This window comes from Crocuta crocuta, unplaced genomic scaffold, assembly GCF_008692635.1.
Source record: "Crocuta crocuta isolate KB4526 unplaced genomic scaffold, BGI_CrCroc_1.0 scaffold95, whole genome shotgun sequence".
Lineage (NCBI taxonomy): Eukaryota > Metazoa > Chordata > Mammalia > Carnivora > Hyaenidae > Crocuta > Crocuta crocuta.
Genome location: NW_027530971.1, coordinates 10,363,118 through 10,375,328, shown reverse-complemented (window position 1 = coordinate 10,375,328; position 12,211 = coordinate 10,363,118). Strand labels below are relative to the sequence as shown.

At 47.0% G+C, this 12,211-nt stretch overlaps 1 protein-coding gene across 3 annotated transcripts in view; it reads left to right on the top strand.

The window, feature by feature from the left end:
• Positions 1 to 12,211, top strand: part of ASTN2 (astrotactin 2) — an 881,037-nt gene that overhangs the window by 301,357 nt on the left and 567,469 nt on the right. For all 3 annotated transcript variants that reach the window (XM_077769932.1, XM_077769931.1, XM_077769933.1), the window contains one exon: positions 6,915 to 7,022. In XM_077769932.1, the coding sequence (XP_077626058.1) occupies positions 6,915 to 7,022 (108 nt within the window). The remainder of the gene's footprint in view (positions 1 to 6,914; positions 7,023 to 12,211) is intronic.

The following is a 12,211-nucleotide window of genomic DNA, read 5'->3' as shown; positions in this document are numbered from 1 at the left end:
AGAGAGAGGGAGACACAGAATCTGAAACAGGCTCCAGGCTCTGAGCAAGCTGTCAGCACAGAGCCCGACGCGGGGCTCGAACCCACGAACTGTGAGATCATGACCTGAGCCGAAGTCGGACGCTTAACCGACTGAGCCACCCAGGCGCCCCTGTGCCTGGAATATCTTAATTGCTTCCTCACCAGAAAGCAAACTCTAGGAATTCAGGAAGGTTTTGTCTGCTGCATTCACTGTTTTATCCTGAGTGCCCAGAACAGTGTTTGGCACAGAGTGGGTGCTTGGTCAGTAATTGCCAAATGGTTGCATACACAAATGAGTGAGTGTCATGATTACTTGAAGTGGCCTGTTGGGCCAGGACTCAGAATGCCTGAGCTTGGCACTAGGCAAAATGGCTCTAAGTCCTCACTCTGCATCCCGACTTGCCTTCTCTTTGTCAGAGGGCTTCTTTGTTTCAGCATATTTTTTGTAAAGTTCACATAACATAAATCAACCATTAACTATTTTAAAGTGCATAATTCCTTGTCACCTAGCACACTCACAACTTTGTGCAACCCTCACCTGCATAGAGTTCCAAGACCTTTCCCTCACTCCAGAAAGAAACCTCATATTCACTGGCAATCACTCCCTATTCCTCTCCTCTGTCTTCCCAGTATAGGCAACCGCTGCTTGTTGTGTCTCTAGATTTACTAATTTGGGTTGTTTTATATGAATAGTATCATATAATATACGACCTTTTATGTCTGGCCCCTTTAGCAGAAGGTTGGCAAGGTCCATCCATGTGATAGCAGGTGCCAGGAGCCCTTTATGGCTGAATAATATTCCATTGTAAGGATAGACCAGATTTTTGTTTTCCCCGTTCATCAGTTGATGGGCATTTGTGCTGTTTCTACCTTTTGACTAGTGTAAATAGTGCTATATCAACATTCATATACATGCATTTATTTGAATACCCTATCTTCAGTTCTTTTGGGGTATGCCTAGGGGCAGAATTCCTGGGCCATGGGGTAATTTTGGCTTTTGCTTTATTTTTTTTAATTTGTATTTTTTATTTTTGAGAGAGAGCGAGAGCAGGAGAGAAAGCATGTGAGCAGGGAAAAGACAGAGAAAGAGAGGGAGATAGAGTATCTGAAGCAGGCTCTTTAAGGAACAAACTTTTTTTTCACAGTGGCTGCACCATTTGACATTCTCAATCAGTTCTCTACATCCTCTCCAACACTGGTTATTTTATTATTATTTTAATTCTGGCCAACCTACTGTATATGAAATGGAATCTCATTGTGGCTTTGATTTGCATTTCTCTAATGACTAATGATGACTCGTCTTTTCATGAGAATAGAGGCTTTGAATTTGACAAAGTCAGGTTCAAATATGGTGGTTCTGCCATTTGTAATTTTTGTGATCTCCGATAAGCAACATTGAGAACCTGAAGGTTGCCATGCCCCTCAAGAAAATCGAGGTGATTCTTCCCTCTCGGGCCTCTTGTGAAGTGTAGATGGAGTACTGTGTATGAAGTGCCCAGAGCAGTGCTTATCACACTAGACAATGTGCTTAGCTCGTCTTCTTCAGGCTGCACTCCAGACCCCTCAGGACCGGGGAACCAGGGACCCATGAGACATATGAAGGAGCTGCTGGTTCTTCTCTTCTGTTGCCAGTTTCGGGCCATTCTCCCTTTCTCTCAGCCCTTAAAAGGAGATACTTGAATAGTCCTCTATAATTATTGGCTGCACTTTACTTCACTAAATCACCAATTTCATATTAAAATGCTAGCAGAGGGGACCATTTTCTGTCCTTCTGAATCATCTCCAAGTCAGTCTGTAACTGGCCTGTGGCCCCTTCAGATTATATCGACACTCAGAGGCTATATGACTTGGGTGTCTGCCACCTCCTTAGGATGTCACAGTAGACAGGGAGTTAGCACTCCCACCGGTGACACTTCCTGTTCTGTAAAACTCAGGCAAGTATTGAATAAATGAGGAATGTGCCCTCCCCCTCACTTCATTGGTCTTTATGCTCACTGTTTACATACATTATGTCATTTTGCTTATAATGACCATGTGAGCTGAGAGTTTATTATCCCCCTTTCAAAGATGAATTCAGAGAGGTTAGGTACTTCACCCAAGCTCACACAGCTGATAACTGAGACCTCAGATCAGAACTCCTGTCTGATTCCAGTACCCTGATGTCTTTCTACAAAAGTTCATTACCTTTCTTGGCTCATGGATGAAACCATCGCAGAAGCCTACTAGACTCTAAGTGCCTGAGGGCACAGACAATGGATATTGTCTTTTAATAGAACCCTAGCTACACCATTTTTCATTCAATTCACATTAAAATAGAAAAGATTCAGTACTTTAGCGGGGTCTGTGACTGACTCATTTCTGTCTTGTGCTCAGATCCTGGTCCTTAATTATGTTCGGTAATATCTGTTGTTTACCTCCAGAAGTGTGTTTTCTGATATAGTGGGCACTTGAAATGTAGCTAGTCTGTATTGAGATATGCGGTAAGCATAAAATAGACACTGGATTTTGAAAACTTATCATGAAAAAATATATGAAATATTTCAGAAATAATAATCTTAAGTTAATTACATACTAAAATCATAGAATTTTTAATATACTGCATTAAATACAACATATTCTGAAAATGAATTTTACCTGTTTTTCCCTTTCTAATGGATGCGAGGATATTTAAAATGATGTGTGCACCTTACATTGTATTTCTAATGGACAGGTTGCTGGAGAGGAAAACTCTGAGCTTCAGCTTCTACTATGGTAGCTTGGTATCTACAGGAAGGAGGTGAGGTCAGAGGTGTGGGAGCAGAGAGGGACTGGAGAAGCCTTGGTGGTAGTCAGGGGCGTGACCTCCACATGCTTGGGCATGGGGAATGGTGGAGCATTACAAGGATCTAGCGAAGCCTGAATGGAGTTCTACCAATAAGATAAGTCAGTGGTCCCTGGGGGAGGAGCGGTGAGAAGCAGAAAATTCTCCCTGATGTAACACACCTATTCATCTTCTCAGGTCAAATGGTCAAGTTTTGGCACTTCTCTGCCTCTGTGCACACACATATGCACACTCTCATAGGCATACACACACACACACACACATACACACACACACACACACACACACGTGAACAGTTTCCCAGGTTATTTTAGCCTTGAGGCCGGCTTTGCAGGTAGACAGACCTGATTCAATCTCTGCTCCCTCACTTACTATCTCACATCAGCTCTCTGAAACACAGTTTATCCACCTGTAAGACAAGGTTCATAATGCCTTCCTAACAGGGATGGCGATGGACACTACATGAGCTATCTGCTCATTTTATCATACGCTGCATAGAGACTAAAGGAATAGACTTTGCAGCCACTGCCTGGATTTGCATTGTGGTTCTCCTCCTGACAAGCTGTGCAGCCCTGGGCGAATTACTTCCTTTCCTCATGCCTTCGTTTCCGCATTCATTAAAAAGGGGATAAAAGTGGCAACCTACCTCCTAGAGTTATCAGTACACGGAAGGGGTTAAAACAATGCCTGGCAGAGATAGTGCTATGTAATAGTTAGCTTTTTAAAAAAATTATTATTGTAGTAGAATTGTCTGGCGACTTTCTCTCACACTTGCTAGACTGTCCCAATAGGGAAAGAACCCTGAGTCCTGTGTGTCATGTTCACCATGGCAGGTGCATAATAGGTCATTTGTTGGGGAGAGGAAGGGAAATGTGTGTGTGTGTGTGTGTGTGTGTGTGTGTGTGTGTGTGTGTGTGAGAGAGAGAGAGAGAGGAAAGGAAGGAGGGTTTGGCTAACTGAAAAGTTTTAAGTAAGGGGTGTGGTAGAGAGTTGAAGGGGATGTAGAGGTGTCTGAGGTAGACTCCTGACAGAACAGACCCTCCCTTTTTCTCTGATGCCCCAAACACAGCACGAGTATGACAGATGCTTCCTGTACATACAGCAATTATTTTATCCTGTGCCTTCATTTTTGCGTTGGTCAAGAATTACATGCAGATGAACAAAAACCCTCCCTTCCTTTCCTTCCCTTCCCTTCCCTTCCCTTCCCTTCCTCTCCTTCCTTCCTTCCTTCCTTCCTTCCTTCCTTCCTTCCCCTCTTCCGTCCCTCCCTCCCTCCCTCCATCTCTCTCCTGCCTTCCCTCTTCCCTTTTTCTGTAACAGTAAAATATTTCAATGGCAATTTAAAAACTGACTTTTGGAGATCTCTGCTCTTCCATTGCTTCCAGAATGCCCATGGGGCCATGCCAACTCCTTTTCAAAGGAGAGCCTTTGAGTGAGGGACTGTGTCCAGCAGAATCTGAAGTCTTCTCTAGGCCCTATCCTTAATTGCTGGGAAAATGGTGATGTTCACACTAAGAGACAGGGCCAGGGCCAAAGATACATTTGAGGACAAAGATCAGACATTGTTGTCCCCTGCACTGTCCCATCCATTACAACATGCTGTCTCCGGGAAGGGAGAGGGCAGGTATTAATCTTTTCCATTTTCCAGAACATTAATTTGGGAAGGGAGTGTCACAAATGGTTGAAAATTAGAAATTAGCCATTGGTCACATGTGGGTACCAAGTCCAACTTCACTTATTGTTAGCAAATCCCTTTCCTCTTCTGAACTCTGGTTGCTTCATCTGTAAAATGGGCTGGTATTGATATACCTCCCTCCCAGGAGTGCTGTGAGTTTGGAATAGGAAGGTGCATGTGAGGCTCCTACCACAATACTTGGTGCCTTGATGCTTTAAGGACAGTGTGCCTTCCCTAATGTTCCCTTTTGAGGTGTTTCCAGAAAAGCAGTTTGTACCCTAGGAGGCTCAAATGTGGAGTCAGACAAACAAACCTCGAACCTGAATCCTCATACTCATTAGCTGGGTGACTTCCTGCACATAAGTAACTTTGCCCACACAGGTCTTTGTGTCTTTCATTATCTAGTTTGTGAATTACGCTTTCCTTATGGTGAGGGTTCTATGCAGTAATGTATAGACCTCTCCTTGGCACAGAGATCATTCCGCATGTTGCTGGAATGGATGAATGCATGCACGATAACCATATTGTAGACAGTGTCGCAAGCAGGATTTCTGGATGCTGAATGCCATTTCAGATGACCTATGGAGGAAATGCCATAGGAAACTCTTTCTTGAGTTGACCACTGTTTCCCTCTGATGTATGTTTTTCTGTCCCTCGGGTAGGATATTGGAACAGGTAATAGGTTTGTTTGTAGGGTGCTTGATTCAGAAGTTAGAAGATATTTGTAGGGAAAAATCTCGCTCTGTCCCTCACCTCTCCATCCAGGGCAGTCACTTCTGCCAGGTTTTGGAGTCTCCTCCAGAGATAGTATAGATGTCAGTGTCTGAAGATTCCGTACCTGAAGCAATTTCCCCAAACAAAGGCCCTCTGCTCCCCTGCGCAGCTCTCCCTTGACTATTTCCCACTGGGCACAGTGTTTACTAATGCTTTAATCCCTCTCTTCACATACTCTGTGCTGTTTTGTTAACAGTTACATATATATATATATATATATATGTATATGCACACATACATATATATGTGTATATATGTATGTGTATATGTGTATATACGTACATATGTGTGTATACATGTGTATATATGTATGTATGTGTATATGTATGTGTTTACATGTATGTGTGTATGTGTGCGTACATATGTATATAAGTGTATAGGTATATGTGTGTACATATATGTATATGTACACACAAACACACCACACACACACACACAGAAAATAAAAATTATCCATAGTCCTCCCTGCACAATTAACTACTCTTAGTATTTTGGCATATGTCTTTCTGGTTTTTATCTTTATCATTTTTGGAATCTAACATACTCAGCCTCGCCCATCGGCCTCCACGTTCCTGAGTGTGTCTCTAACCCACGCTTGCTCCCTTCTCCTCCTCCGTACCCTCACTGCCCCCTGCCTCACCCAGACCCTCCTTGCCTCTTGTGAAGGGATCACTGAGTCTCCCAGCTGCTTGCCCTGCACGGCACCAATTCCGAGGCCTGCGTGCCACTCTGACATCCTTTGTGGCATGTGCAGCTGATGGACTCCTCCTCTTGCCCTGGAACCTTCCGTGGCACCCATAGGAAGGCCCCTTGTCCTGAGTGTGGCACTCAGGGACTTGGGCTGTGTGGCTCCAGTCAGTACTCCAGTCAACATGGCTTCCACCCGCCTACGCTTCCTGTCCCCAGGGATGCACTAGCTCTTCCCTCTACCTGGAAATCCACTTTTTGCCCCTGAGGCCTCATCCATCCTTCCAGCCCTGACTTATAATCCCCTTTCCTCCATAAAACCTTCTCGGGTCCTCCATGTGGGGATGGATTGCTCTCCCCCATGTTCTCAGCATCTCATAGTGTGGAAAAACATAGCCATGAATTAGGTTAAAGGCTCCTTAGGATCCCATTTATCTCTTTGACTAGCTTATGATCCCCTGGCTGGCAGGGACTGGGCCATATCCATCTTTGTATCTCCAGCGGCTCACTCTTGGCCTGGTGTCTAGTAAGCACTTGCTTGAAATGCGTCTGAAATGAAGTTACCGAAGTGTTTTCTTAGAGGCGGGCTCATCATATGAGCAACAACATAGCTGCCAGTTAAAGCTCCCTTTTAAGCTTCAAAGCAACCCTACAAGGTCAGTAGTTACTGTCCCCATTTTGTTAAGAAAGAACCCAGGGCTCAGAAAGGGGAGGTGTCCCTCAAGGTCATACAGCTCATGGCTTCCAAGCCATGGTTAGAACCGAGATCTGCCTCGCTGTGGAGCCCAAACTCCTTCCATAAATCATGCCAGCTCCTGGGTCACTTGGGATTTTACAGAAAGAAGTCTGGCGATGAGGTTGCTGATCTTTGGGTCGGATGAGGGATTTTACAAGCTCCGGGAAGCCTACATGACTAATGGATTGTTCTTCTATTCAGGGGGAATCAGCTTTGGGAGAAGCAAGGGAACTTCAGGTTCAGAGGCAGATGACGAAACACAGCTGACGTTCTACACAGAGCAGTATCGCAGCCGCCGCCGCAGCAAAGGTAAGGGAGTCCTTGGGAAGGTTCCAGAACCAGCGTTTGCAGGAGGTATGCCTGGGAAGCAGACTTTGTGCTCAGGTACAAACCTCGGCTTTTCTTCAACCTTGTTCTTGATCCAGTTATGCAGCCTGGCATCTGAAACTCTGGCTAGACCAGTGATGGTCATTGTACAGCTTCTTTATTTGCTCTTCGTCCTACCTCATTCCCCAAAGGATTTGGGGAAATCTTTTTTTTTTTTTCCACATTTATACAGTTAAAAAAATCCAGCACAGGAAATGAAATAACTGGGGTGCCTGGGTGGCTTAGTCGGTTAAGCGTCCGACTTTTGCTCAGGTCATGATCTCGCGGTTCGTGGGTTCGAGCCCCACGTCGGGCTCTGTGCTGACTGCCAGCTCAGAGCCTGGAGCCTTTTTCACAGTCTGTGTGTGTCTCTCTCTCTGACCCTCCCCTGTTCACACTGTCTCTCTCTCCTAGAAATAAATAAAAATAAAAAAATAAAAAAAATAAAAAAAGAAATGAAATAACTAAGGGAATCAGATTAAAAGCAAAATAAGAATAAAAAAAATTATTCAAGCCCAGGTTAGATCAATGCAGGGTGATCTATGCCATCCTGTGCTGTGTCATTCTTAGAAGGAGCTGGCAATTTAATGCAGAGATTTAGCAATCACAGTGCAGAAGGAAACATACTCAGCAATAAAATGTGCAGGGTCTATGGGCTAGAACCATTTGTTCAGGAAATTCTCTTCACCTGACAACCAAGACCAGAGAGAAAGTGCCATCATTGGGTCCCATTAAGAGGACTACTTTGGACTATCTAGACTGTGTCTTCAACAGATGAAGTCCATGCTGATACATAATTGTTTCTCTCAGTGATAGTAAAGGAAGGAGACGTCAGATGCAGAAGCAGAACTCCAGAGTGGGTGACATCTTGGGGCTGAGGTCCCCCATTCTCTGATGGTTACACATACTCTTGAGGGGAGAATAGAGCATATTCCAGGCTGTTACCTGTGGATGTAATCCCTCATCCCTGACTGTTTTTTAAAGATGGGGGAAAAGCAAGTTCAAGGTTGCAATCTTGGAAGAGAACAGGGGATACAAACATGTACTCCATGCTTATGATTAAGGAGTGATCCAGGGGCTTAGAGCAGGCCCAGGAAGCTGCAAGCATCCTCGGGCATGTGGATCTCTCACCTCTGCACAGAAGTGAGCTGAAGAAGAACTCTAGAGTAGGGAAGAGGGAAAGAATTTCCATCGTGAAACCGTTGTATGCGTTCCACACATGCATGGTGGACATTCAAAGTGCATTCCCAGCTTCTCTGGGCAACTTTTGTTCTTAGGCAAGTTATCTACCTTTCCTATACCTCAGTTTTCTCATCTGTGAAATGGGCCTTGTAATGGCCTCATAGAGCTGGAGATGAATTTTCGTTAAGTTACATAAAAAATTTGTTACGCCACCTGGTAAAGTAGACGTTAGTCATGTCAGTTCAGTCCTCATTGTTGGTTTCCATATGTCCCTAATCCTGGCACCTTTCATTGAACAGGCCCTGTGTGGGGAGGATCTCTTCTGACACATCAGCTGGAAAGGTTTCGCAGCCTTGTAACATTCAGGCTTGCCTCTCACCCCTTCCTGAGCCTTGGCTCCCTGATAACTGCTGCGTTGGGGTTTTGGCGTTGGTGATGGATGGCATCCCTGACCTCTCTTCTCCCTCCCCCAATCCAGCAGCCAGAATTAGGGCTGGGGAAGTCGGTGGGTGTCCTCTGCAGGACTGGGCTGTTTACAGCCAATTGGAAAAGCATCCATCATGGCGCACGCCCCTTGTAAATCGGAGTTAAACTTTAAAAGAGAAGCAAAAGCTAGCCACCCGACTCTAGATAAACTGTTTGGCCCAATGCCTCTACGTACTGCAGAAGGTCAGGCTGTGTTTCCAGGGCGGGGAGGACAGGGCTGGATGCATTCCCCGCCCCCCTGCAGCCTTCCTTCCTTGCCCCTCCCACCAGCTGAAGGCTGCCACTCTGCCCCTCTGCCCGTCCGCTGACGACTCTGCCCCTCTGCCCGTCCGCTGACGACTCTGTCCCTCTGCCCGTCCGCTGACGGCTCTGTCCCTCTGCCCGTCCGCTGACGGCTCTGTCCCTCTGCCCGTCCGCTGAGGTCTCTGTCCCTCTGCCCGTCCGCTGAGGTCTCTGTCCCTCTGCTTGCCCACTCACGATGGTGAGCCCTTTTCCCTCTGCCTCTGGTTTCTACCATGTCTTCCTTTTCCTTCTCAGTGCCCTGGGCTAGCTTGTTTGCCTGCTTGTTTAATTTCTACTTCTCTTTTCTTGTTCTCTCCGTTCCCCCTCTTCTTCCCTCCTTCATGTCTCAGAGCTTCCTACTCTTCATTCCTCTGCCTTTCCTTTGTTCTCTTCTGTATTCTCTGTTTCTTCTCCTCTCCTTAGTATCTCTTGCTCTTTCCCCCGCCACTTTCTCTCTCTTTTCTCCAGCTCTTTCCTGGTGGATTCATCCTTCTGTCTTTCGTCCCCCATTCCTCCATCCCACCTTCCTTGTATCCTTCCCTCCCTCCCTCGCACACATACACCAAATATTTGTTGAACACCAGCTGTGTGTCTGACACTCTTCTAGGCATTGTGGGCACCAGTCAAGCAACAATTTTTAAACAACTTCCTCCTGGAGCTTGTATTGTATCAAAAGACAAATACAAGGGCGCCTGGGTGGCTTAGTCGGTTAAGCGTCCGACTTTCACTTAGGTCATGATCTCGCGGTTCATGGGTTCGAGCCCCGCGTCGGGCTCTGTGCTGACTGCCAGCTCGGAGCCTGGAGCCTGTTTCGGTCTGTGACTCCCTCTCTCTCTGACCCTCCCCTGTTCACGCTGTCTCTCTCTCTCTCTCTCTCTCCTAGAAATAAATAAAAACATAAAAAAAAACCACTTAATTTTTAAAAAAAGACAAATATGTTAGATGGGGACAGATATTGAGGGGAAAGAACAGCAAGGAAGTGGATTGAGAGAGTTGGGAAGGAGCTGCAAGTTTTGATGCCCTTAGCATAAGTTACTGTACCGTCTTTTAAGGGTCACAGCAAAGCATCCCTGGCCCCGTGGCTGGCATCATTGGGGTTTTTGGTGCTGCTGGTGCTCTGTTCTTTGCTGAGCATAGTGCATGAGTTTAGATCTGGCAAAGCTTCTGCTCCAGGCAGATGAACTTTGAGCCCAGTGCTCATTTCTATTTTTTTTTTAAATGTTTTATTTATTTCTGAGAGAGAGAGAGACAGTATGAGCAGGGGAGGGTCAGAGAGAGGGAGACACAGAATCTGAAGCAGGCTTCAGGCTCTGAGCTAGCTGTCAGCACAGAGCACACCCTGGGGCTTGAACCCACGAACAATGAGATCATGACCTGAGCTGAAGTTGGTTGCTCAACCGACTGAGCCACCCAGGTGCCCCAAGCCCAGTGCTCATTTCTGCAGACACCATGGTCTCCCAGGGAAGGGTGTGATCCTTCTCTGCCATTTCTTTTCTATGTACAAGGGCACCTTCAGCACTCCCTGACCTGATGGGAAGCATGCACACTAAAGAGGTGAGCTGGGGGAAGTTTGGGAGCCCTCATGGGGCGGTGGTGCATTTCATTAGAGTCTTAAGTGCATGGACTCTTGCGGGGGACTGCCTAGTTCTGACCGCAGCCATGCCACTTACCAGTGGTGCCTTCTTGAACGTGAACCTTCACCTCTCTGCGTATCAGTGCCCCACTCTGACAAGTGAGGACTGTAAAATGAAAGCTCAGAGGGCGGGGGGGGGGGGGGTGGTTTCTGAGGATTGAAATCAGCATCGGCAAAGCTGATGGGGTAGGGGTTCAGGAGGGAGAGAAGACATGGTGGTGGTAGAGCTGGGCTGCACGGGAGCGAGCACTGGACTGCATGTGTGGGAAAATCTCAGATCTGCTGCCAGTGCTCTGTGACCCCCACTCAAGCCACACCACCTGTCCAGGCCCCTGTTCTTTCATCTGAGACCTGGGGTCCCCTCTCACTCATGCCAGTGGGACTGGCTGTGTATTTGTGAGAATCTTTTGTTCATGAACCATACCTGATCTCCGGCTCCTTTGCACCATACCTGCCACNCTAACCCCCCCCCCCTCTCCCTAGTGCCTGTCCCCTTCCCTGACTTTCTTTTGGAGAAGGTGTCGGCCCCTCACATGGGAGTGATGTCTGTCATCCCGTTTGACTGCACCTTCATCCCCAGGCCTGCCTGAGCCCCCATCATGCCGGTTCTCTCCTTGACCTCTGCCGCCACCACCATCCAGGCTCTTTACAAAGGCAGTGAGCCAGCAGCTCCCTGCAAGTCGCCCCAGGACTGTGCAAACCATCTTGCTTGTCACACAGAGGAGGTGACGAAGTGCAGTGAGGCGGGGGGAGGAAGAGCTAAAACGAGCAGGAAGGGCAAATCTCTAAGCTGGTTGGAAGCAGTCACCTCATAGCATTGGGGATCCATATCTATTCACCAACCCCCTTCAGTGTCATCTGCAAACAGGACCTGGGCTGCGGTTCTCAGATCCAGGGGCATGTGCACTTGGCTCAGCGCGTTGGAATGTGCTGCTTCAAAGGGCTCCGAAGGAAGTACCGCTCTGGGGCCATTTGATAGTTACAGGAGCCATGCTTTCCAGTCCTGGATTTGCCACCAGTCTTCTGTATGACCTTGGCCCAGTCACTGCTTGTGTGTGAGTTTCACTTCCCTAGTTGACAAGTAGAGGTTGAAAGGCATGCTCAAGGGCAAGTCCGTAAACACTGGCGAGGGTCTTCCTGGGGGCCGTGGGCAGACAGTAGATATGTTGGAAGACAAAGTGGAACCAGATGTTCTCTGGGTAGTTCAGACTGTCCCAGCTTTGGGAGAAACGAGACTCACAGAGGGACACTGGAGAAAAGTGGGAGGGCTTCCTGGAAGAGTTGGAACTGGAAGCTAACCTTTGCCCAGACCTGGATTTGTCTCAATCACAGGACATGAGCCAGGAGTCTCAACGTTCTTTGCTTTATTTTTATTTATTTATTTTGATTTTTATTTGAGGGAGAGAGAGGGAGAAGGGGCAGAGAGAGAGAGAGAGAGAGAGAGAGAGAGACTCTCAAGGAGGATCCATGCTGAGCAAGAATCCATCCCATGACCCCGGGATTGTGACTTGAGCTAAAATCAAGAGTCTGAGGCTAAACTGACTGAGCT